This window comes from Brassica napus, chromosome C3, assembly GCF_020379485.1.
Source record: "Brassica napus cultivar Da-Ae chromosome C3, Da-Ae, whole genome shotgun sequence".
NCBI lineage: Eukaryota > Viridiplantae > Streptophyta > Magnoliopsida > Brassicales > Brassicaceae > Brassica > Brassica napus.
The window spans coordinates 21,939,065-21,966,406 of record NC_063446.1 but is presented as its reverse complement, the minus strand read 5'-3'; the positions used below and the strand labels follow the sequence as shown (position 1 = coordinate 21,966,406).

At 39.8% G+C, this 27,342-nt stretch overlaps 2 protein-coding genes across 3 annotated transcripts; one reads left to right on the top strand and one right to left on the bottom strand.

Moving 5' to 3' along the window:
• The first annotated feature begins 5,284 nt into the window (after positions 1 to 5,284).
• On the top strand, positions 5,285 to 8,877 carry LOC106388807 (probable LRR receptor-like serine/threonine-protein kinase At3g47570). 2 transcript variants are annotated; one of them, XM_013828956.3, is made up of 3 exons: positions 5,424 to 5,794; positions 6,278 to 8,212; positions 8,307 to 8,877. In XM_013828956.3, the coding sequence occupies exons 1-3, from the start codon at positions 5,536 to 5,538 to the stop codon at positions 8,666 to 8,668; spliced, it is 2,556 nt and encodes an 851-aa protein (XP_013684410.1). In that variant the 5' UTR covers positions 5,424 to 5,535; the 3' UTR covers positions 8,669 to 8,877. The 2 variants fall into 2 exon arrangements, with proteins under 2 accessions (XP_013684409.1, XP_013684410.1); XM_013828955.3 differs by having other exon boundaries at positions 5,285 to 8,212.
• Positions 8,878 to 24,929: 16,052 nt separating this feature from the next.
• LOC111212728 lies at positions 24,930 to 26,334 on the bottom strand. Its single transcript, XM_022714308.2, has 3 exons — positions 26,077 to 26,334; positions 25,837 to 25,949; positions 24,930 to 25,603 (listed from the first exon to the last, which is right to left on the bottom strand). The coding sequence occupies exons 1-3, from the start codon at positions 26,218 to 26,220 to the stop codon at positions 25,084 to 25,086; spliced, it is 777 nt and encodes a 258-aa protein (XP_022570029.1). The 5' UTR covers positions 26,221 to 26,334; the 3' UTR covers positions 24,930 to 25,083.
• Between the last annotated feature and the right edge of the window lie 1,008 nt (positions 26,335 to 27,342).

Sequence of the window (27,342 nt, the reverse complement as noted above, 5' to 3'; positions counted from 1 at the left end):
GCTATAAAAGGAGGAATTCCATTGACTCTTCTTCAATCAATAGTGTTGATATGCCTTGAATCTGGATGTTACATCTAGGCGATGGATGTTACATCATGCATATCATACCGACTCGGTTGCATCAAGAGCGTTGCATCAAGTTATTATGGATGTTACATCTGATCGTGGGCTTAAGCCCATGAGTCCGTTTAGTCTAGGGTTTTAGATGCGAGATGTTACTATATATATCTTGTATTCGAAGTAACCCTAAACTTGCACTCTGTAAACTCAATATCGCCTCCAATAATAAGATCTCTCTTTGCCCGTGGACGTAGCCAAGTTGGTGAACCACGTTAAATCTCTGTGTCGTTGTTACATCGCTTTTATTCATCTGTTTCCGCATCTGTTCCTTCTCACAATTGTTACAACAAACTGGTATCAGAGCTTCGGGTTGTGATCTAGTGAGAAGATGTCTGGAATAAGAGCGAAGATCGACAAGTTTGATGGGAGAAATAGCTTCAGTCTTTGGCAGATTAAGATGCAGGCGTTGTTGAAGCAACAAGGCATTTGGGGACCATTGTCAGAGAAGAAATCTGAAGCAGCTGATTTGGAGACTCTAGAAGAGAAGGCGTTCTCAACAATTTTGTTGTGTCTAGCAGACGAGATCATCATCGAAGTGTCGGATGAGAAAACTGCTGCTAGTTTGTGGCAGAAGTTGGAGAGCTTGTACATGACAAAATCTCTAACGAACAAGCTACTTCTGAAGCAACGCCTCTTTGCCTTGCGTATGCAAGAAGGTATTGAGCTTCGCGACCATCTTGACAAGTTAAATTCGATATTACTGGAGCTGCGTAACATCGATGTTAAGGTGGAGGATGAAGACGCTGCTCTAATCCTGTTGGTATCTTTGCCGAACTCTTTCGAGAACTTCGTGCAATCGTTCATTGTTGGCAAAGATACAGTGAGACTGGAAGAAGTTAGGTCGGCGCTTCACAGTCGGGAATTACCATAGGGCATCCAGCTCAGGGACAGACAATCAAGCTTCGGGATTGTTTGTCGGTGGTGTGAAGGGACATGGGAACAAAAGGAAGTCGAAAGACAGAAAATCGTTTCCAAGAGGTCCTAAGCCAACTGATACTTGCAACTATTGCAAAGAGAAGGGACATTGGAAGTCAGACTGTCCCAAGAAGAAGAAGGAGCAACAGTCTGGATCTGCTGCAGTAGCTGAGGATGAAGCCAAGTCTGATAGTGACATCGCTCTTGTTGTGCACGGACACACACACTCTTCTGATGTGTGGGTTCTGGATACAGGAGCATCCTACCATATGACACCAAGGAGAGAGTGGTTTTCGAAGTACACAGAGGTACTTGACGGCAAGATTAAGATGGCAAATGATTTTGTCTGCAAGATTGCTGGGATCGGCTCAATCAAGCTCAGGACACATGATGGTAGATTCTGCACATTGAACGAGGTTAGGCATGTTCCATCAATGACGAAGAATTTGATATCCATGAGTCTTCTGGACAGTAGAGGGTTCAAATATTCGGGTGGTGATGGAGTTCTGAATGTCTGCAAGGGTTCTGATGTGGTTCTGAAGGGTTTCATGAAAGGTACTCTATATTTGCTGAAGGGTACTACCGTTACAGGTTCAGCATATGTTGCATCACCAGAGATCTCAGAGGAAGATATGACTAAGTTGTGGCATATGAGGCTTGGACATATGGGTGAACGTGGGATGCAACTTCTGTCGAAGCAAGGTCTTCTCTGTGGTCACAAGACCAAGAGTCTAGAGTTCTGTGAGCACTGCGTATTTGGGAAGCTGCATCGAAAGAGCTTTCGCAAGGCAATTCATAGAACAAAAGGCACACTCGATTACATCCATTCAGACTGTTGGGGTCCATCCAGAGTAGAGTCACTGAAAGGTCACAGATATTTTGTGTCTATGATTGATGATTATTCGAGGAAGACTTGGATAATTTTTATGAAGCACAAAAGTGAAGCGTTCAGTAGCTTCAAGGAGTGGAAAATATTGGTGGAGAATCAAACAGAGAAGAAGGTGAAGCGACTTCGTACTGATAACGGTCTGGAATTCTGCTCAGCAGAGTTCAATCAGTTTTGTAAGGATGCGGGGATTGCAAGGCATCTTACAGTCAGAGAAACACCACAACAAAATGGTGTAGCAGAACGAATGAACCAGACATTGCTAGAGAGAGCAAGGTGCATGCTCTCGAATGCTGGTCTGGAGAAGCGGTTTTGGGCTGAAGCAGTCAACACGGCTTGTTACTTGATAAATCTCGGTCCCCACACAGGCATCGAGTGCAGGATACCTTCTGAAGTGTGGTCAGGTAGATCTGCTGATTATTCACTTCTAAGAGTGTTCGGTTGCACTGTTTACTATCATGTAAGTGAAGGTAAACTAGAGCCGAGAGCAAGGAAGGGAGTTTTTATGGGCTACGGCGATGGAGTCAAGGGATACAGGGTCTGGTCTCCATCAGAAAACCGAGTGATTCTAAGCAGGAATGTTGTTTTCGATGAAGCATCTATGGTTAGAAGCTCATGGTCCAGTTCTGAAGCAGAGAAAGGTAGCACTGATAAACAGGTGGAGCTGCGAGATGATCATGACGTGATCAATGTGCATGAACACACAGAAAATCAAGAGGAGCGTGTAGAAGAAGTTCAGTTGGAGTCTACGGAGACTCAACCGCCTGATGCTACGAAGCGTAGCATCGCGAAGGATCGACCAAGAAGGGTTGATGTCAGGCCACCAGAAAGATATCGTTTTGATGATATGGTGGGTTATGCACTTCAGGTTGCAGAGGAAGTGGATACGTATGAACCATCCACTTACATGGAAGCTGTTTCTTGTCCCGAGTATGAGAAATGGCATGCAGCAATGGGAGACGAAATGGAGTCTCATGAGACGAATCATACATGGGATTTGGTCACATTACCACCAGGGAGAAGAGTTGTTACATGCAAGTGGATCTACAAGATTAAGGATGGAGCATCGCCGACAGAAGGAGTTAAGTATAAATCTCGGGTTGTTGCAAGAGGTTTTAGTCAGAGAGAGGGAGTAGACTACAATGAGATATTTTCACCAGTGGTCAGACATACTTCCATCAGAGTGTTGCTAGCGCTGGTAGCACATCAGGACTTGGAGCTTGAGCAACTCGATGTGAAGACTGCGTTTCTTCATGGAGAGCTTGAGGAGGAGATATACATGACTCAGCCGGATGGTTTCCGAGTTCCTGGAAAAGAAGACTATGTGTGTAAGCTTCGGAAGTCCCTTTATGGACTTAAGCAGTCTCCCAGACAATGGTACAAGAGATTCGACAGCTATATGATCAAGTTGGGCTACATCAAAAGTCCTTATGATTGTTGTGTCTACATGAGAAAATTGAAAGATGACACATTCATCTATTTGGTGCTCTATGTGGATGACATGCTGATAGCTGCAGAGAAGATGTGTGACATCAAGAAGCTGAAGGAGCTTCTGAGTTCTGAATTTGAGATGAAGGATTTGGGTGCAGCAAAGAAGATTCTAGGGATGGAGATCTTTAGAGATAGGGAGAAGAAGAAGTTGTTCTTGTCACAGAAGACCTACATTAATAAGGTGTTGACAAGGTTCGAAATGTCTTCATGTAAACCTATTAGTACTCCGTGTGCATCAAATCTTCATCTTACCATGTATGAGGTTCAGTCTGAAGAAGAGACAGAGTATATGTCTCGAGTTCCTTATGCTAGCGCTGTAGGAAGCTTGATGTATGCAATGGTCTGCACAAGACCAGATCTGGCACATGCAGTCAGTGTGGTTAGCAGGTTTATGGGACAACCTGGGAAGGAGCATTGGGCAGCTGTGAAGCGGATTTTCCGGTATCTGAAGGGTACATCTGATGTTGGTCTCATCTATGGATGCGACAATCCGCGATTGGTAACAGGCTTTTCTGATTCTGATTATGCTGGAGATGTGGACAGCAGAAGATCTATGACCGGTTATGTGTTCACCTTGGGCGGCTCTGTGGTTAGCTGGAAGGCGACTTTACAGTCTACAGTGACATTGTCTACTACTGAGGCAGAGTATATGGCGCTAACAGAAGCTGCGAAGGAAGGAATATGGCTTAGAGGATTGGTTAATGATCTCGGTTTGCATCAAGATCAGGCTACTGTGTATTGTGACAGTTTGAGCGCTATATGCTTAGCCAAGGATCAGGTTCATCATGAGAGAACGAAGCATATTGATGTGAGGTATCACTTCTTGAGAGATGAGAAGCGAATTGAAGTGAAGAAAGTAGGAACTGCAGATAATCCTGCTGACATGTTCACAAAGCCGGTTCCTCACAGCAAGTTTAAGCATTGCTTAGACTTGCTAAACATCTCAAACTGTTAGTATGGCCCTAAGGGGCATATGGCCCGAAGGGGCATATGGCCCGAAGGGGCATCTGGTCCGCAAAGACATCTGGTCCGCAAGGACATCTGGTCCGCAAGGACATCTGGCCCGTTGGGGCATCTGGCCCGTTGGGGCTTCTGACCCGTCGGGGCATCTGGTCTGTAAGGACATCTGGTCCGTAAGGACGTCTAGTCTATTGGGACATCTGGCTGATAACGAACGTCTGGCTCTAGTTGAGCATCTGGCCGTTAAATGGCGTCTGGTTCGTCTAAGCAGCACATCTGGTCCGAAGGGACATCTGAGGCAAAGAGAGCGATGGTACATCTAGCGCAGAGAAGCGCATCTGGTACATTTGGCACTTGAAGGTGCATCTGGTACATCTGTTATTGAGAGGATTCAAGTCAAGGTGGAGAATTGTTGATATGCCTTGAATCAGGATGTTACATCTAGGCGATGGATGTTACATCATGCATATCATACCGACTCGGTTGCATCAAGAGCGTTGCATCAAGTTATTATGGATGTTACATCTGATCGTGGGCTTAAGCCCATGAGTCCGTTTAGTCTAGGGTTTTAGATGCGAGATGTTACTATATATATCTTGTATTCGAAGTAACCCTAAACTTGCACTCTGTAAACTCAATATCGCCTCCAATAATAAGATCTCTCTTTGCCCGTGGACGTAGCCAAGTTGGTGAACCACGTTAAATCTCTGTGTCGTTGTTACATCGCTTTTATTCATCTGTTTCCGCATCTGTTCCTTCTCACAATTGTTACAACAAATAGGTTCGAACAAAACCACTCTAAACAGTTGCGGTCTTTCTTTCATGATCAAAAGATCCAATAAATCCAGAACAACTGATTGAGACAGACATGATGTTAATGATCTCTTAGAAATTGTACTATCTTCTTGCAAATAAACAATTTGGGAATAATAAATAATAAACTTACTTGACTCAGACTACAAGGAAGTTGATGACGACAACGACAAGTCCACAGGATTTTTGAGAAGTCTTGCAGTTTTATATATGTGGTTGTGAGCCACTGAATATCTTCTACGCTGCCTGCGTATTAACTACAACAATAAGATAGAGAAATTTTGCATTTGCTTCGTCTCATATATTCTTTCCTACACGAAAAGGTTTTAACCAAGAAAAAAAAGAGAAGCATGAGATTGTTTATTTTATTTTCTTTCAGTGCTCTCATGTTACTTGAAGCATATGGTTTTACCGATGAAACTGATAGGAAAGCATTGCTCGACTTCAAATCTCAAGTTTCTGAAGACAGACAAGATGTTTTGTCCTCATGGAATAACTCATCCCCTCTCTGTAGTTGGGAAGGGGTTACATGTGGCCTCAATAACAAGAGAGTTACCCGTTTGGAACTTGGAGGAAGGCAGTTAAGGGGAATGATATCACCATCTATTGGTAATCTTTCCTTCCTCGTATCACTTAATCTCTCTGATAACTCTATTGGTGGAACTATCCCTCACCAGGTGGGGAACTTGTTTAGACTTAAGTATTTGAATATGAGCATTAATAATCTCGGAGGAGAGCTTCCCGTCGATCTATTTAACTGCTCTAGATTGTTGGCCCTTATTTTATTTAAGAACCATCTTGGAGGAAGCGTTCCTTCAGAACTAGGATCATTGGCGAATCTTGAAACTTTACGTCTTGGTTTTAACAACTTGAGAGGGATGCTCCCTGCTTCTCTAGGGAACTTGACATCTCTCATGCGAGTAGGCTTATCAGTGAACGAAATAGAAGGAGGACTTCCTGATGATCTAGCTAAATTGACTCGGTTGGTGTATCTTGAACTAGGAATGAACAGATTCTCAGGCGTTTTTCCTCCCTCCATCTACAATTTTTCCTTGCTTGAGCACTTGAACATGTTTAGTAATGGTTTTTCAGGAAGCCTAAAGCCTGATTTCGGTAACCTACTACCAAATCTTAGAGAATTGTTTATGGGAGGTAACAGTTTCACAGGACCCATCCCAACAACACTTTCAAATATCTCAAATCTTCAACTCTTAGGAATCGAGCATAACAAAATGGTAGGAAGTATTTCTTCGAGCTTTGGAAAACTACGGAATTTGCAACATATGGGACTCAACAGTAATTCTTTGGGAAGTTACTCTTCTGGAGATCTTCAATTTCTTAAGGCTTTTACTAATTGTACCCAACTTCATATTTTAAATGTTAATACAAATATGCTTGGAGGTGACTTGCCTACCTCTGTTACGAACCTGTCCACCAACCTCCAACAATTAAACCTTGGAATAAATTTCATCTCTGGAACCATTCCTTATGACATTGGGAATCTCATCAGCCTACAAAAACTTAGGTTAGACGACAACTTGTTGACCGGACCACCACCAAGTTCCATCGGAAAGCTTTCTAGATTGGTGTTATTAAACCTCACGTCAAATAGAATGTCAGGAGAGACACCTTCTTCAATAGGAAACATCACTCGGTTAGAACAAATTTATTTGTCCAACAATAGTTTTGAAGGAACCCTTCCTCCAACTCTTGGTCAGTGCAAATACTTGTTATATTTGTCGATTGGGTCTAATAAGTTGAATGGGGCTATACCTCAGGAGATTATGCAAATTCAGTCCCTTGTTCACCTCAACTTGTCAGATAATTCCTTGACAGGTTCTCTGCCAAAGTATATTAAACCACTAGAACGTCTTTGCACACTGTCTGTTGCCCATAATAAATTATCCGGGCAACTCCCTCAAGTCTTGGGAGACTGTCTCTCGGTAGAGAATCTTTATTTACAAGGAAATTTTTTTGACGGTGATATTCCAAATATAAAGGGGTTGATGGGTGCTAAAAGACTTGATTTCTCGAACAATAATCTCTCCGGAAGTATACCTGGATATTTTGCAAACTTTTCTTCCTTGGAGTATCTTAATCTATCCATCAACAATTTCGAGGGAAAGGTGCCAACAGAAGGAAAATTTCAGAATGCTACTGCAGTTACAGTATTTGGAAACAAAGATCTATGTGGAGGTATCAAGGAACTGAAACTGAAGCCATGTATTATTGTGCAAGCACAACCAATGGAGACTAGCCATTTCTCTCTTTGGAAGAAAGTTTCCATTGGGGTAAGCGTAGGAATAGCTTTGCTTTTGATGGTGTTCATGGCTTATATTTCTCTACGTTGGTTCAGAAAGCGAAAGAAGAACCAGCAGACCAATAATCCAACTTCTTCCAGACTAGAGGTTTTCCACGAAAATATAAGTTATGTATATCTCCGTAATGCAACGGATGGCTTCTCTTCCAGAAATTTGATTGGATCAGGCAGTTTTGGCACCGTGTTTAAGGCATTGCTTCCAACAGAGAACAAGGTTGTTGCAGTGAAAGTTCTAAACCTGCGGAGACGTGGAGCTATGAAGAGCTTTATGACAGAGTGTGAATCCCTTAAGAACATAAGGCATCGTAACCTTGTGAAACTATTGACGGCTTGTTCGAGTATTGATTTTCAGGGAAATGATTTCAGAGCTCTTATCTATGAGTTTATGCCAAATGGAAGCCTAGATATGTGGCTGCACCCTGAGGAAGTGGAAGAGATTCGTAGGCCCACAAGAGCCTTGACCCTCTTTGAAAGGCTCAACATTGCTATAGATGTGATTTCTGTTTTGGAACATATTCATGTTTATTGCCATGAACCTATAGCTCATTGTGATCTCAAGCCGAGCAACGTCCTCCTAAACGATGATCTGACTGCCCATGTTGGCGACTTTGGCATTGCTCAACTGCTCATGAAATTTGACAAGGAGTCTTTGTTCAACCAACTAAGCTCGGCCGGCGTCAGAGGAACCATCGGCTATGCCGCACCAGGTAAACTATATATCACACATAGTATTATACGAGTGAAGAAAGTTATTGTACTCTTTTTCTTATTACATTCTTGTTTCTGTGAATTATGATGCAGAATATGGAATGGGAGGACAACCATCAATATATGGTGATGTGTATAGCTTTGGTGTTCTTCTTTTGGAAATGTTCACTGGAAAGCAACCAACAAATGAGTTATTTGGGGGAAACGTTACCCTACGTAGCTACACCAAGTTGGCGTTGCCAGAGAAAGTGTTGGAAATTGCAGACAGTTCGATTCTTAATAGCTGTCCCAGAGTTAGTATCCCTCGTGATGAATGCTTGACACTGATTTTGGAATTGGGATTTAGGTGTTGTGAAGAATCTCCGATGAACCGTTTGGCCACGAGTGAAGCCAGAAAGGAATTAATCTCAATCAGAGAGATATTCTTTATAGCCAGAAGAACAGGAAGACGTTGATTTGTTTATCGTTTCGTCTACAGACTTTGCAACTCACTTAAAAGAAGGAATCTAAGACCTGTATAATCTTTCATAATTTTTTTGTTTTTACTCAGTTAAACATGATTATGCATGCAGAATGCTTTGCTATATGCAGACAATAAAATAAGAAACCCATAGAACAAATGTTGTGTTACCAGCTTTATAATTGCCATTCCTTGAAGCTCTGATTAGGTTTCTATGCTTTTCTTTCCCTTGTTGATTAAGAATGTTTTAAAGGGGCTAGTAGGTAACAGTCTAGTTATTTTTTTTTCTTCACTGAAACATGGAAAACTTTAAATATAGGTTTCAGCTTGGGATATACAAAATGGTGACTGGTTTGGTGGCTTCATTGATCAATCAGTTTTGTTGTTAGTGACATGAAGTTGCAGCTCTACTTTTGGGTCAGCAATGTGCATATTTGTTCAGGATTAAAAGTAATTGCACATATTATTTGTCTACGATCGAAGAGGCGCTTAGGAGTATACTGTGGATATTTGTTCAGGATTAAAAGTAATTGCACATATTATTTGTCTGCGATCGAAGAGGCGCGTAGGAGTATACTCACCACTAATACTCGGACTGGTGAGAGACTACCTCAAGAACTGATAGGTAGGCATCTCAATACTTGTTTGTTGAAATGGATACAAATCAGACTCTGTTGCGTGCAAAATAGTAGTGTTAGTGGTAATGCTGAAAACCAGGACAGCTAAAATTCCTCAACCAGAAGAACCAAACTATTACTACGCTAAGTTTCTGTACAGAATCATCCCAATACCTCAAACGCTGGATGATTCTGGCCGTTGCGTTCTCTCCATGGTCTCCATTGTCCTGTTATATAATAAATATATCAAACGCATTAACTATTTAGTTTTTTTTTTTTAATCATTTTTGTAATGGTAATGATTAGTTAGTTTTACAAAGCCGAGAGCCACGGTGTGAGTGACAAAACTTGATAGTTTGATCTGTTATGGTCTTAAGCATAGTAGTTTCGAACAAAGAGAGATTCTTTAGTTTCTTACCTTGTAAACGTCGGCCGAGTTCGTGATATCTTTTTTATGAACTGAGTGTGAGAGATATCTTCCGCTCTATTATCTTCTTCCATAGACTTAAAGCGCATTCTCTCTTCACCGTCAACATTGCTTTGCCCTGAACTTGAAACGTAAGAGGTCTTTCGTACGGCCGGTATGGTAAAACAGGACAAGTAGGGCGGCTCTCAGGTTGCGATGAGCTAGTGCTTGTTCGGTCCTCGCAGAACCTGGCTTCGTCAGAGTCTTCAGACATGGGGGAGTATTGTAATGGCAAGTCATCTCTGTGTTACCACTGTAAAGAAAATGTTTTTGGTAGGTACAACAAGTTGTATCAAGAACATGTTTGTTGATTAATTCAACAACACATTTCTTTTGTGTTTTTGGTAGGTGCAACAAGAAGTTTCACCAACTCTCATAATCTCCTATAAATAACCACACAAGGAGAAGAAGAAATCCATTCCAAAAACAAAGTAAGAGAGAACAAGAGAAGAGAAGAAGAGAGTGAGCAAGAGATAAAATAATTGAGAAAAAAAAAATATATCTTTCTTGTGAGAAAATCTGTCTCTTTTCTTGAGTGTATTTGGGATCGGGTGTGAGTTGAGAGTTTGTAAAATTTTCCGGGTTGATAATAAAAGATCTGTAGCAGGTCAGGAGACGTAGGCAACATTGGCCGAACTCCGTTAACAATTTTGTGTGTGCTCTTTTCCCGCTCCCATAAGATCGGTTTTTCCGCAAAAATTTGACCGCATATTTCCTAACAATTGGTATCAGAGCTTGAGTTACGGTGATCGGTCAAAATTTTATGCGGAGTTACTATTCACGTGAACAGTAATTCGTGAATAGTGAATTTTTGTCGGTAACATCGGTTTGTCGACGTAGGTGTTCTAATACACGGTGGTTCCAGAAATGATGGGAGGCGAAGACGGTTCGGCGCACAGTATCGGGAAATTTGACGGTACAGATTATGCATTTTGGAGAATGCAAATTGAAGATTATCTGTACGGAAAGAAGCTTCATCAACCGCTGAGTAAGAAGCCTGAGAAGATGGATCAGGATGAGTGGGAGCTCCTTGACAGACAAGTTCTGGGTGTTATAAGGTTAACACTGTCGAAAAACGTTGCTCACAATGTTGCGAAGGAGAAGACCACAGAAGGGCTCATGAAAGTTCTCTCTGATATGTATGAGAAACCTTCGGCAAAAATTAAGGTGTTTCTCATGAAGAAACTCTTTCATCTGAAGATGAAAGAAGGTGGCCTGGTTGCCGCACATGTGAACGAGTTCAACACGATTGTTAACCAACTGTCATCAGTTGAAATCGAGTTTGAAGATGAAGTGCGAGCACTGATTTTGTTGGCATCTCTGCCAAATAGTTGGGAGCCAATGAGGGCAGCGGTTAGTAATTCTGTGGGTACTCAAAAGCTCAAATTCAATGATGTTAGAGATCGTATCCTTGCTGAGGAAGTTCGAAGGATAGACTCTGGGGAGGCATCAACGAGCTCTGCTTTCAACGTGGAAAACAGAGGGAGAAACCCAGATAGAAATAACCGGAGTAATGGCAGATCGAAGTCAAGGAATGGACGGGGTCAATCCAAATTTAGACAGCCTGCAGAGTGCTGGAATTGTGGAAAGACAGGTCACATCAAGAAGAATTGCCGAGCACCACCGAAGAAGGAAGACAACATTAGAGGCGGAGCCAATGTAGTGACACGTGAAATCGCTGATGCATTGGTAGTGTCTGTTGATTCCCCGAGGAAAATTGAAGCTCGTGATGCAACTGCAAATACCACCAAAGCGTCAATCTCCTATGTCGATAGCCCAGTCGATTCATGGGTGCTTGAATCAGGAGCGTCGTTCCACACCACACCGCACCATAACATCATGGAAAATTATGTTGCGGGAAATTATGGAAAGGTATATCTTGCTGATGGATTACCTTTGGACATAGTTGGTATTGGAGATATCAACCTGAAGATGTCAGACGGACGTGTGTGGAAGATTACGAAGGTCAGACATGTGCCAAAGTTGATGCGAAATCTGATCTCAGTAGGTCAACTTGATGATACGGGGCACGATGTTAATTTTGGTGGTGGAGCCTGGAGAGTCAAGAAAGGTTCCATGGTGGTGGCTAGAGGTCATAAAAGAGGCACTCTTTATACACTACAAGAAAACAGGGGGATTCTGATGGCCGAAATCGTCGGAAATTCGTCGGAATCGGTCTATTCCGACGAATTTCCGACGAACCCGTCCGTCGGTATCGTTTCGTCGGAAAAAAAAAATTCGTCGGAATTTCGTCAGAAATTCCGACGACTTTCTGACGAATACCGAGAAACGTCATTCTGACGAACTTCCGACGATATTACGATGCGGCTACACGAGACCAGAGTTCATCGGAAAACTACAATTCCGACGAACGTGGTTCCTCGGTTTATTCCGACGAACTTTGGGCGTCGGAATTTACCGACGGACATCGGTCGTCGGAATATACCGACGAACCACGTTCGTCGGTATATTCCGACGGAAATGAGTTTGTCGGTAAATTCCGACGGATATATGTCCGTCGGTATATTCCGACGACCGTTGTCCGTCGGTATATACCCTTTTTTTTTTACAAATTAATTTTGCATTTTTATATATTTTTTGATATTAATAAATTTAAAAAATTGGAAATTTAAAACTAATAATATTATAAAATTTAAATTCATAAAAACCGAAATAGGAAAAAAACATTCATAAAGTTTAAAATTCATACAAACCGAAATAGAAAAAAAAAACATTCCGAAAGTTTTATAAAGCCGAAATAAACTAAGATGAACTCGAAGACATCAAACGATCTAGCTTCTGCATAATCTCGGTGTTGAACTTCTTCTGGGATGCCAACTCAGCAAGGATAGTGGCATTCTCCGAACGGATAGTGGCATTCTCCGAAAGGATAGTGGTGTTCTGCTCCTCCAATGCCCCAATCCGTTCATCTTTGTCATGTAGCTCCTCGAGAATCATGGGATCGGCATACGGAGCTTGCGAAGAAGATGCCGGATACGAAGAAGCACGACGGGCCAACCCAACTAAACGGCCTCCTTTCCTTTTAGGAACCGCCTACAAAAATATTTAAAGTAAGTAAATATGGACAAGTAAGTAATCGACATTATAAAAAAAATATATTAATAAAAAAAATTACCTTTTCAACCATCTCATTTATTTGCAATAGAGACAGGTTGGTTGAAGCTCCCGTGGAGTCGCCGTCATCAGAGAGAGGCTGAGATTGAGAAACTATCTCAGCTTCCACCAAATCAACTACACCTCTGATCACGGGGTCCTGAATTTGACCCGTCGTCTTGTTAGTGTGAGCCACCTTAATGAGTTGGAGACGATCAACGGGATTACCGTCATTTGCTTCGATCTAAAAAAACCGCCATTATTAGCCAAAAAATATATAAAATATTTATTTAAAAAATATAAAGATAAATAATAATAAAAAACTTACAAGTTCATCCTCCTTAGTAGACATGGAGCAAGCGCCGAGGTTGTGCACATACATACCTTTCCCGCCACGATCGCTCTTCCGGTTCCTGGAGTTCCTAGAAGACGTCTCTGCAGTGTCTTCCCTCTCCCAATGAGCTATCAACTGCTCCCACACCCCCCCCGTTGATGAACCGTGGCTTCTTGTTCTTCTGCCAAACTGTCTTCCACGCGTTTATCTGCTTTGTGTAAGAGTCCATGGCCTTTTCGTTGAATTTCTTACGGACTGTTTCCGTAAGATCGGAGTGCCAGTTGAACTCTTGCTACAAAACAAACACAATTTAATAAGTAAATATATGTAAAAAAATGTAAAAACTTAAAAAAAATGAAGGGTTACTATACCGCAAACTGACGAAACCACAACTCTCGTTCGTCGGAAGGGATCACACTCCACTTTGGATATCCAAAACGGAGCATGGAGTACATCATCTGGTTGATGCTCCGGCTAATGCCATTTTTCGACTTGGTGAACCTTTAAAAAAAAATACAAGTTAGCAAGTTAATTAAAGCAAAAAATATAACGGTACAAATAAAAAAAAATACTAACCAAGTGCTATGGCCTCGTCGTGGGTTGAGTTGGAGAAACGGGAGATGCTCTCGACCTGGTTGTTGAACCAATAGATGAACCGGCATGACCCCCGGATCCTGTTGAGCAGCAGCGTGAGGGGCAGCGTGAGGGGCAGAGGGAGCTGGAGCGGGAATATATGCGGGAACCGAGTCATGAGACGATACCGATGCACGGGAACCGCTCACCGAACTACGTCGAAGACGGGCTGCGGGGCGGGCTTCATCCTCGGCCCTAAAAAAAAAAATTTAACCCATCAAACATATTTTCATTTATATATTTACAAAAGGTTTTATAAACGTTTTAAAAAAAACTATTAAACCTTTTATATATATATATATATATATATATGTATACAAAATTATAAAAATTTTATAAATATAGAAAAATGTTGTTAAAAATTTATAAATGAAGAAAAATGTTGTTAAATATTTATATTTTAAAAAAAAATGTTGTTAAATATTTATTAGTGGAAACTTAAAAAAAATATAAAAAATTTTAAAATTTAAAATTTTTACTATACATGATTTACATATATATATATATGTATACAAAATTATAAAAAATTTATAAATATAGAAAAATGTTGTTAAAATTTATAAATGAAGAAAAATGGTGTTAAATATTTATATTTTTTTCAAAAAAACGTTTTTAAAAATCAAAAAACGTTTTTAAAAATCAAAAAACGTTTTTAAAAATCAAAAAACGTTTTTAAAAATAAAAAAAAAACGTTTTAAAAAATCAAAAAACGTTTTTAAAAATCAAAAAATGTTCCAAAAAAACTAAAACAACAATCCTAACTTATATATCCTAAACTATCCATTCAATCCTAAAATGTTCAATCAAACAACCTAAAATCCGAGATCAACTTCCAAAACCCTAAACAATTGAAAAAAAAAGGTTTGGGATGATTCTTACATGATTTGGGGTTTGGGGAAGAGATAGGAGGGTGAGGAGAGGATTCGCCGGTGAAGAGAGGCCGGAATCGCCGGAGAGTCGCCGAAATCGCCGAAATCGCCGGAGAGTTTTGAGAGAGAGAGAGGCCGCGGAGATAACGAAGAAGAAAGGAGAAGGGTTTTTATTTCCGTGGATTCCGACGGACACGGGTTCGTCGGTATTCCGTCGGTATATTTAAAATATACCAAATGCCGATTCGCGAAAATTTTCAAGCGGTTTGGTTCTCCCGGGCTAATTGAAATTCCGACGGAACGTGTCCGTCAGTATTTTCCGACGGACACATTCCGTCGGTATATTCCGACGGAATTCCGACGACTTAGTGTTTAGGGTGTTCTTTTCAAGTTTCTAAATGCAAAATCCAAACCTTTGATAATATATATAGTATTTGCATAAAGATTTAACAATAAAAATGTTTTATAACACGATTTTACACAACAATATTTTTTGTAGTGTAAGCTTATATAAATATGATTGTATAAGTACATAATGTTAAGATGAGATGTTATGAAAACAATGATATGCATACATAAATATTTTAATGAGTTGTTATATTTGAACGGTTGCGATCTAATACTATACTAAACACTTATTATGTGTTATTTTCATAGTTTTGGCATCTAAATTTATAGATTTTTATGATTGAAACTTTATAGAAAAACATGTCGTCGGTATTTTCCGACGAAATACCGACGACCTTTCCAATTTTCAATGAAACCCGTTGTCGTCGCTATGTCGTCGGTATATTGCGAGGGATTTCCGACGGACCATTAAAAAAAAAAAAAAAAAAAAAACTAATCAGAATCTTCTGAATCTTCATCAAACTCCCCAACCTCGGCTTCCGGCTCTGAATGTACGACAGCATCATGTCCAAACACAGTCAAATTCTCAACGAGTTGAACATTTTCCAAATCTTCAACTGCCTGGGCGTTGCTGGTAGACTCTGGTTGCAATGGTTCATCATCATCAGAAGTTCCATCCACTCGTCCTCTTGGGTTGATTTGCGTTACAGTAACCCATGGATCGTCTCTGTACGTCACCCGAGGGTAACTGATGTAGCACACCTATACATATCAATTATACAAAGTATTAGTTCAATATATAACATTAATTAATTATATTGGTAAAAAATTATGAATATATTGACATACCTGATCAGCTTGCGAACCAAGAATGAAGGGATCATAATATTGAAGTTTCCGCCGCGAATGAACTGATGTAACACCAAACGCATCAATCTTCACTCCTCTATCTGGGGTGGTGTCATACCAATCACAATAGAATACTACACAACGCAATCCAACCATTCCAGGAAATTGGATTTCCAATATTTCTTTTATGTTGCCGTAGTAGACATCGTCACCAGAAGAAGATGAAACACCAGCATCATATGTTGTCTTAGAATGACCTTTCCTTGTGAATGCATATCCTCGCGTACAAAATTTAGGATATGATTTGACCACATAGTTTGGTCCCTGCACAAATTCGCGTATCCAATCATCGAACACAAGACCTCTGGCCAAACCATCATTCACCTATAAAAAAAAACATATATGATTGCAAAATTAATTAGTTTATATATATTAAATTTAAACTAATCATTTGCATAGGGTAATAGGATATATGACTCACATAACTACGAAGCCACGCAGCAAATCCGTTATCTCTAAGTTGTCGAAGCTCATCTTCTGTTGCATGCCTGTGAGTCATACGCAACTCCGCCATATATACACTATATACAAAAATATTATCAATATGAAATAAATTTATTGAATATTAATCTAACAATAAATGAATAAATATTTTTACCTCTCATATTGTAGAACATCTTCACAGTTGGTGAGCAAATATGTTTGCAAATGAGCGTTCTCAGTGTCCGTAAGTCTCCGCTTCGTGAATTTTCCACTAAGTCGTCCTATTTCCTTGAACATGCTTGGGACAGTAACATGATATGTTGCTCTCTCCCCTCTATCATCATGCCGAGCAGGTCTTCGGTGTTTTGTTTGCACTTCTGGTGGAAAATAATTTTCAGCAAAGATTGCAGTTTCTTCATTGATCACCTGTGCCACTATAGATCCTTCCACCCTGCTTTGATTTTTGACCATCTTCTTCAGATGATGCATATAACGCTCAAAAATATACATCCATCTGTACTGCACAGGACCACCAAGTTCCAATTCTCTTGCGAGATGAATAGCAAGATGTTCCATTACATCAAAGAATGATGGAGGAAATATCTTCTCAAGGTTGCACATGCTGACTGGTGCGTTTGTCTTCAAATTATTAATACCCTCTTCAGTCAATACTCTGCTGCATAAGTCACGGAAAAAAACACTAATCCCTGCAATTGCTTCATGAACATTACGTGGCAATAATGCTGAAAAGGCAAACGGAAGGAGGCGCTGCATAATTACATGACAATCATGACTCTTCAAGCCAGTAAACTTTCCTTCGCTTCTATCAACGCAGTTCCCCAAATTTGATGCATATCCGTCAGGAAATTTCACTTTCTCTGTAATCCAATCAAAGAACTCTTCTTTTCTAGCACCATCTAGCCGATAAATGGGAAAAGGGGCCGTACCGTTCTCATCAACGTGAAGTTCAGAACGATCACAAATATCGACTAAATCCAACCTTGACTTCAAATTATCCTTCGTTTTACCTTGGATGTTAAGGACTGTGTTCATCAGATTATCGAAGAAGTTCTTCTCAATATGCATGACATCTAAATTATGCCGCAATAGATGACTCTCCCAATATGGTAGATCCCAGAAAATACTCTTTTTGTGCCAGTTATGTAGCTCTCCAACCGCATTGACTCGAATGTTTTCATGTCCACCTACATCTGGCGTCCTTTCTGCATCAAAATACCTAAACTGCTTCAACAAATCTTTCCCACTAACTTCCTCAGGTGGACCATCAAACACCTGCTTGTTCTTCGTAAACGAAGTCTTACTCCTGCGGTATGGATGATCAGGTGGTAGAAATCGTCTGTGACAGTCAAACCAACACGTTTTCCTTCCGTTCTTTAGTTGGAAAGCATCTGTGTCATCTTGACAATATGGACATGATAGCTTCCCATGTGTTGTCCATCCAGATAACATACCATATGCTGGAAAGTCACTTATTGTCCACATAAGTACTGCCCGCATCTGAAAGTTTTCTTTGCGCGAAACATCGTATGTCTCAAAACCATGCGCCCATAGTTGTTGCAACTCATATATTAGTGGTTGAAGAAACACATCTAGTGATCTTTTAGGATGATCTGGCCCGGGGACTAGAATTGAGAGAAACAAAAACTCTCGTCGCATGCACAAGCTCGGCCGTAAGTTGTACGGTGTCACAATAACTGGCCATAGAGAATACTGCCTTCCATGCTTTCCAAATGGGCTGAAACCATCAGTAGATAATCCAAGATAAACATTTCTTCTCTCTTCCGCAAATTCTGGATATGTTGACTGGAAATGTTTCCAAGCCTTTGCATCTGAAGGATGTCTAATCTCACCATTTGTGGAATGCTCTGCATGCCATCTCATTGCTTTTGCTGTGCGCTCACACTGATACAACCTCTTCAATCTTTCCGTCAAAGGCAAATACCACATTCTTTTGAATGGGATCGGAACTCTTCCCCTCGTCTCCTGATAACGAGGTTTCCCACAAAATTTGCATACATTCCGTGTCTCATCCGCTCTCCAGTAGATCATGCAGTTGTCAATACATACATCTATCACTTCATACGGTAGTTGAAGACCTGCAACAAGTTTCTGAACCTCGTAGTATGAACCCGGTGCAAGGTTATCCTCAGGTAGAATACCTTTGACAAAATCAGTAATCGCATCCATACATTCTTCAGCCAAATTATAGTCTGTCTTAATACCCATTAATCTAGTTGCAGATGATAAGACTGAATGACCATCTCTACAATTTTGATACAAAGGTTGTTTTCCTGCATCCAACATGTCAAAAAATCTCCTAGACTCGGGGTTTGGTTCTTCCCCTCTATAATGATCATGTACCATCTGCTCAGTACCTACACCATAATCTATATCCGTTCTAGATTCTTCTAACCTAATATCAGGCTGAGGTTCACTAACAGGCTGAGGTTCGCTAGTACTACCATATTCATAACCAGTTTCCCCATGAAGGTACCAAACTTTATAATTACGTGAAAACCCTTTCATATACAAATGAGTCCAAACATCAAATTCTTTTATAACCTTATTATTATTGCAAGAAGAGCAGGGACATCTTAACATACCACTTTTTGCATCCGGTTGCTGTTGAACAAGCCTCATGAATTCTCCAATCCCTTGAACGTATTCTTCCGTAAGCAAATTGGTGTTCGGATCCAAATGAGGTTTATCCATCCACGAACGATAATAAACTTCTGAAGACATGATTTTCACGGAATTGTTATGACTAAAGAGAATGAAGAGAGAATGAAGTGTGAATGAGTTGAATGAGGAGGGGTTGTATTTATAGGAAATTGCTTACGGACCTCCGACGACTTTCCGACGAAATTCCGACGGATATAAAGAAGTCCGTCGGAATTCCGTCGGAATTGTCCAATCCCAAACGGCTATACAACGGTCATATGTATTTGTCGGCAACGGTCACATGGTTCGTCGGAATTCCGTCGGAAAATACCGATGGAATTCCGACGACTTTGCTGTTAATCGGAATGTCGTCGGAATTCCGTCGGAATATACCGACGAACTTCCGACGACTACAACGGTTACATTTTTTATCGGAATGTCGTCGAAAAGTCGTCGGAAAATTCCGACGAACCGTATGTCGTCGGAATTCCGTCGGAAATGGCCGACGGAATTCCGACGACTTCATTTTTTTGGATTTGGTCGGAAATTTGTCAGTATTCCGTCGCAAATGTCCGACGACCTTGGTGTCCGTCGGAAGCTCCGTCGGAATTCGGAGTGTTTTCTTGTGGTGATATGACGACGAGTTATCAAGACACTGTTGCTGTTGTCGAGAATGCCAAACAGACCAAGTTGTGGCATTGTAGGTTGGGACACATGAGTGAGAAAGGGATGAAACTCATGGTGGAAAATGGCGCTCTTCCGGATCTGAAGACGGTGGATCATCAGATGTGTGAAAGCTGCATCCTTGGGAAACAGAAACGAGTTAGTTTCTCTAAAGGAGGAAGAGAGCCAAAATCTGAGAAGTTAGAGCTGGTGCACACTGACGTGTGGGGACCCGCTCCTGTTGCATCGCTGGGAGGTTCGTACTACTATGTGACCTTTATCGATGACTCTACAAGAAAAGTGTGGGTTTACTTCATGAAGAACAAACATGAAGTATTTTCGGTTTTCAAAATATGGAAAGCCATGGTTGAGATTGAGACGAATCTCAAGTTGAAGTGTTTAAGGTCTGATAATGGTGGATAGTACATCAGCGACGAGTTCAAGAGATATTGCGCTGATAATGGGATCAAGATGGAAAAGACTATTCCTGGAACGCCTCAACAGAATGGAATAGCGGAAAGGATGAACCGAACCTTGAATGAGCGTGCAAGGAGCATGAGATTGCACTGTAGATTGCCAAAGACGTTTTGGGCAGATGCAATCCATACCGCAACCTTCTTAATAAACAGAGGACCGTCTGTACCGTTGGGATTTAAGATCCCTGAAGAAGTTTTGAGCGGAAAGAAAGTAAATCTTTCTTATCTAAAGGTGTTCGGATGCTTAGCTTATGTTCATATTGATGATGCTGCAAGAAGTAAACTTGACTCGAAGTCTAAGAAGTGTTACTTCATCGGTTATGGTAACGCGGAGTTTGGTTATCGGTTTTGGGATGATGAAAATCGGAAGATCATCCGCAGCAAGAATGTTGTGTTCAACGAAGAAGCGTTGTACAAGGATAAGCTAAGAGAAGGCTCGGAGAAGAAAGAGCCTGGAGCTGTTGACTTAGAAGATATCCTGACACCGGAGTTGCCACAGGATACCACAACAGCAGAAGAAGAAATCTCTCAAGACGAGAGTGGTGAGGCTGAAGAAAGTGATGATTCTGAAGTGGTCCCATATACACCAGTCACGGAGTTACGACGGTCAAGCAGAATCATCAGAAAGCCAGTAAGATTCTCTCCATCGCTCAACTACATTCTGCTCACAGACAGAGGCGAGCCTGAATGTTATGAGGAAGCTATGCAAGTTGATGAGTCGATCAAGTGGGAGCTTGCAATGAACGACGAGATGGACTCGTTGTTATCCAATCACACGTGGGAGTTAGCAGATTTGCCTAAGGAGAAAAAGGCATTGCATAACAAGTGGGTCTACCGAATAAAAGAAGAACCTGATGGGAGTAAGCGCTATAAAGCGAGGCTTGTTGTGAAGGGATTCCAACAAAAAGAAGGCGTTGACTACACCGAGATCTTCTCTCCTGTAGTCAAGATGGTGACCATTAGAACGGTTCTTGGGCTGGTAGCACAAGAAGATCTGCATCTTAAACAAATGGATGTGAAGACGGAATTTCTTCACGGTGATTTGGATGAGGAAATTTATATGAAGCAACCCGAAGGCTTTGAGATCAAAGGGAAGGAAAGCCTTGTTTGCAAGTTGAAAAGGAGTTTGTACGGCTTAAAACAAGCTCCAAGACAGTGGTATCAACGGTTCGACAACTTTATTAAAGGCGTTGGTTTCTTGAGGTGTGAAGCTGACCACTGTTGTTACTTCAAGACGCTTGAAGAGTCCTACTTGATATTGCTCCTATATGTCGATGACATGCTGATAGTAGGAGCAGACTTGCACGAGATCAATAGCTTGAAGACGAAACTCTCAGAAGAGTTTGCGATGAAAGACCTTGGAGAAGCAAGACAGATTCTAGGGATGAGAATCAGTAGGAGCAAGGAAGGTCTTAAGCTATCACAAGAGGAGTATGTGAAGAAAGTCCTCAAGAGGTTTAACATGAATGACGCGAAGCCAGTTAGTACTCCCCAGGCAAGTCACTTTCGGTTATCCAGAGAATAGTCTCCAAAGACGGAAGACGAGATGGCATGTATGGATAAAGTTCCATATGCTTCTGCTATAGGAAGCCTGATGTACGCGATGATATGTACAAGGCCAGACATTGCACATGCAGTGGGAGTCGTTAGCAGATTTATGAGCAATCTAGGGAAGGAACATTGGGAAGCCGTTAAGTGGATTTTCAGATATCTAAAAGGAAATCCAAGTTTATCGCTATGTTTCACGAAGTCTAAGACGGGATTGCAGGGATATGTTGATGCTGGCAATGGAGGTGACATTGACAGCACGAAGAGCACAACCGGGTATGTCTACACCTTTGGCGGTACTGCAATTTGTTGGGTTTCAAAGTTGCAGAAAATTGTATCTCTATCAAGCTGTGAAGCTGAGTATGTTGCTGTAACGGAGGCAACAAAAGAGATGATATGGCTACAGTCTTTTCTAGAAGAGCTAGGCCATGACCAAGGGAAAGGTGTGTTGTACTGTGACAGTAAAAGTGTCATCGATTTGGCAAAGAATCCGGTTTACCATGCTCGGACGAAGCACATACATCGTCGATATCATTTCATGAGATCAGCGTTGGAAGATGAAATGTTGGTGCTTGAGAAGATCCCAGGAAGCAAGAATCCGGCAGACATGTTGACGAAGGTCGTGCCGTATGACAAGCTGAGGTTGTGTGCAACCTCAGTAGGCTTGTTGGAGTAACAAGCTGGGAAGACCTGCTACATTAATCAAGGTGTGAAGACAGATTAAAACCAGTCTTCAAGTGGGAGATTGTAAAGAACATGTTTTTGGTTGGTACAACAAGAAGTTGTATCAAGAACATGTTTGTTGATTAATTCAACAACACATTTCTTTTGTGTTTTTGGTAGGTGCAACAAGAAGTTTCACCAACTCCTCATAATCTCCTATAAATAACCACACAAGGAGAAGAAGAAATCCATCCCAAAAACAAAGTAAGAGAGAACAAGAGAAGAGAAGAAGAGAGTGAGCAAGAGAGAAAATAAGAGAGAGAAAAAAAATATATCTTTCTTGTGAGAAAATCTTTCTCTTTAAGAAATTACGAGTAATTTCTTGAGTGTATTTGGGATCGGGTGTGAGTTGCGAGTTTGTAAAATTTCCCGGGTTGATAATAAAAGATCTGTAGCAGGTTCGGAGACGTAGGCAACATTGGCCGAACTCCGTTAACAATTTTGTGTGTGCTCTTTTCCCGCTCCCATAAGATCGGTTTTTCCGCAAAAATTTGACCGCATATTTCCTAACAACCACTAGAAATATTTATGAAAAAAATCTCTTAAAAGAAAAGAAGAAAAACTCAAGATTAGGGGTTGTTATATACGTGATTTAGGCATTTTACATCCACTTAAAAGACCATTCAATTATATATATAATCACATATATTTGCAAAACTTTATGAAAACATGATGTGAAGAAGAAGATGACAAAAACAGACCATTATCTATTGAGGAAAGTAATGGTAATGGAGATAACGTTTTAACTAAGTAAGTAGAAAACAATCTTAACAGAAGAGACGACGCTGCAGCAGCTTCTTCACTGAGAAACTTAACTTTGTTGTAATAGTTATATTCTTGTGGTCGAGGAATTTCCGCCGTCCTGATTTTGAGCATTGTCACCAACACGTCTGTGCTTGGTCTATTCTCAGCTTTATCAGGGACACAACCAAGTTCACTGTATGCATACAGATCGAACTTTGTTGTGCCCAAGATGAAGCTGCGAATAGACCAAGCCACGACCTGGTGGTGGTATTAATGTTCAAAAGCAGGATAGCCGAATATTTTTTTTCTCAAACACAATTAACAAACTATTACTAGGCTAAATTTCTGTGCACGATCATCTCAATTTTTCAAACGCTGGGCGATACTGTTTGAGAGGCAGTTTCGTTCACTCCATGCATGTTATTTTATGAATATACCAAATGTGTTCTTTTTTAATGACTTGTTATTAGAAAAGATATCAATATTGTAATGGTACGTACGAGTAGTTACTCTTACAAAGCTGAGAAGACTACCGCCACGGTGTGATTGATAATTTGCTGCTCTGTAATGGAATATACTCTTAAGCATAGTCATCCCAAAGCTATAAACATCGGATTTTCTTCAACACTGAATCGCCCCCGCTGATCCTTGGAGCCTTGTTGAACAATACGGTATATACTCTTAAGCATATCAACCCAAAGCTATATACATCAGATGTCTCCAACATTGTATATGTCTAATACAATGTCGGACAAATCCGATGTGTATAGCTTCGGAGTTGATATGCTTGAGAGTATATTCTGTTTTGCTCAACAAGGCTCCAATAATCAGCAGGGGCTCTGATACCGTGCTGTAAATTGCAAGAAATTGAAGGCTGTCTTCATCACTTTGTTGTCACTCTAGTTCAAGAATAAGGGAAAACGTTTTTAGACATAGAAAAGATGGGAGAAACTGATTTTTTTTCCCATACATTACACAAAACATCCCATAGCACATATTTATACAAGAAAAAAAACAGCATATTTGACCAAAAAAAAAAAAAAAAAATCTCTGTATTCTCCACTCCTTACCCATACTTCTAGTTCTAGACTTTTAGATTAAAATATCAAGCAAACACAAAGGCTTTTTATGTTTTATCTTAACGGTAAGTTCTAGCAACTCCCTTCACTTGTTACATCTTCTCAGTTCCCTCGTTTTGTGCCTTTTGGTTTGAGAACAAATAGGCATCATTCAACTCTCCCTCTGCCCTGATGAACAAAGCATCTATCTCCATACCCTATGTGTTTTTAACCATCAACTATTGTCTCTCTGAGTCTGACCCTACTGAACAATGCCTCTATCTCCATACCCTATTTCTTCTAACCATCAACTGTCCCCTAGTGAAACATTATTACTCTGTTTCCTCGACTACTTTGGCATTGAAAGCACATGGGTCCACTTTCCTTGTTTGGTTTCTGGTAAATAATATTTGGCTTATGGTATAGAAAGGGTGGGTGTCTTTAAAATTCTGATTACAAAAATGATTTTTAAATGGTTATATAAACAAGATCATGAATGGATCTGTAAGCTTGTCTTCTTATCTTTTTTGGATTTCTGTTCTAAGAGTGTCATGACGGCTTCTCATCTCAACCACATCCACCAAACGACCAAAGCAATGAGACAGATTAGAAACTTTAGTGGAAGATCTTCCACGAGACTGAAGATGAATTAAGGAATCACAACAAAATGCATTGATAGAGATATGAGAGCTTTAGTGGATTGTTCTTCATTGCAATCCAAAACATATATATATATATATATATATAATGTGGAAATGTCGAAGAAGAAACCGTATTTTAAGATAGAGAATAGTGTCTTTAAATCATCGTTCACATAGTCTCATGTCCAATGCTTTACAAGACTTGCTCTTACCGCCGGAGACTTGAGTATAAGAGACATCTTCCCCTCTATTATCTTCTTCCATAGACTTAAAGCACAACTTCTCTTCACCACCGTCAACATTGCTTGTCCCAGAAGTTGAAGCAATACCACAAGGCTGTGTTCTCATTTGAACAGACCTGAGTAGAGCGGTCCTTCTCAAGTCACTGGAATGGCAGATGTCGCTAGGCGACGATGGAAACCTTCCTTCCGTGTCTGATCCTCTTGGACGAGACTGTGGAGTAGTAGCATTGGTGCTCATGGAGGCAGGGCATGAATGTGAATTTGACAAATGGTGTGAGGTTGTTGAAGTAAGAGGTCTATGGTATCGGTAAGGTGAAACAGGACTAGTAGGGCGGCTCTCGGGTTGCTGCGATGAGCTCGTGCTTGTTATTGGGTCCTCGCAGAACCTAGCTTCGTCGGAGTCTTCAGACATGGGAGAGTACTGTAATGACAAGTCATCCCTGTGTTACATACAACACATGAATGAATAGAGCTCCTCACCAGAGATAATAATAATAATGTCTAAACAATCATAAAACTTAAAATCAGGGCTTGTTGAGACTTGCATTTTAAAAACACACATTAAAAGATCATTCAACTTATATAATATAATATTATATAATCAAATGTAATACCAAAACGCTTTGCGATATGAATTGGATGATGCCAAGAAGAAGAAGATGATATAACAGACCTGTGAATGTGATTGTTGGGAGAAAGAAGGGTGTCAGAGCGAGAAGGAGAGTCTAACATGTTGACAGGAAGCGAGTCTCCGACGGTTAGTCCGTTTAAACTGCAAGCCATTATCTACGAGAGCAACATTCAATCTCAATAATAGCCAATTGCAATCAATACAATTAGCAACTATACAAGGCAAACAATTGAATCGAAAAGAATCAGCTTGAACGATTGAATCAAAGAGAGAGAGCCAAACCTCGCTGAGATAACGTTTCTGGGAGCGGAGGTTGTCGAGATAGACCTCGTCGTCTTCCGGATCTCTTGTTCGTTTCCCGCTCGGCGAAGAAGACGACGCCGGCGACGATGCTGATATCGGCGTCGATCGCGATTCCGGCCCCATTTTCAAACCCTAACAAATTTTACAGTGTATCAACGAATCTCTATAAAGCGGTTACGGATGTGATCATTCACCGTATCTCTTATATATTAATCTACATACATTACAAAAGTTTTACGGCAATTGTGTCACCACCTGAATTAAATTCACGATTCTTAAAAAAAAATAGTTTATTACCACTTAACTTATATTCTGCTTTTTTATTAAACTAACTATTAAATTGATAAATAGTGTATAAAATAATATTTTCGTATTTTCTTTAAACAAAACCTACGGAATTGTCTAATATAATTAAGATATATACGACAATTAATAATTATGAATAATAAATATTTGATAACAATTTTTGTATCTTAGCTCTTTTTTTAATTTTATATTATTAAAAGATATTAAACAACTAAATTAACCATATAATAAAAAAAATTAAATTATGTTATATTTTGAATCTTTAAAATAACTATAAATTACTAAAATTGTTAAATGTCTCACACTAAAATGTTGTGATCAATTGTTTAACTTTTTTGATAATAACAAGATACAAATAATCATAAATTGTATGAATATAAAGTTCAATTTACTATACATTCATATTATATATTAATATATTTAACTATATAACATAAAAAATACTTAAATATATGATAATTTCTAAATTTATATTGACAAAGTATTGAAACTTTAAAATTTTAATTTTGAAATTTGCATCCAAAAAATTGCACATTAGAAATTTTGTTTTTATCATATGAGTATGAATTTTCAATAATAAATATTTATATTAAAATATACTATATATTTATCTCCATGTTATTGAAATTTACTTATATACCATATAAAATAAATAAATGATTGTTTTGATTTATTTATCAAAAAAGTATCGTAATAAACAAGATGTGTTGTTTTAATTTATGTGTTTACTCTAATTTCTATAATATTATTTGAAAAGTCAGTTTTCTATGTGTCGAATTCACGTTAACTCTCACTATGGTCGATTACACTGATACCCTCAATAAATTAAAAATATTGCATTTAAATACTATTATTGATTTTTCATTTAGTTTCTTTTTTAAAATTTTCCAAATAACATATATAATAAAAAATAAATATTTATAAAGTTTTAAAAGCAAA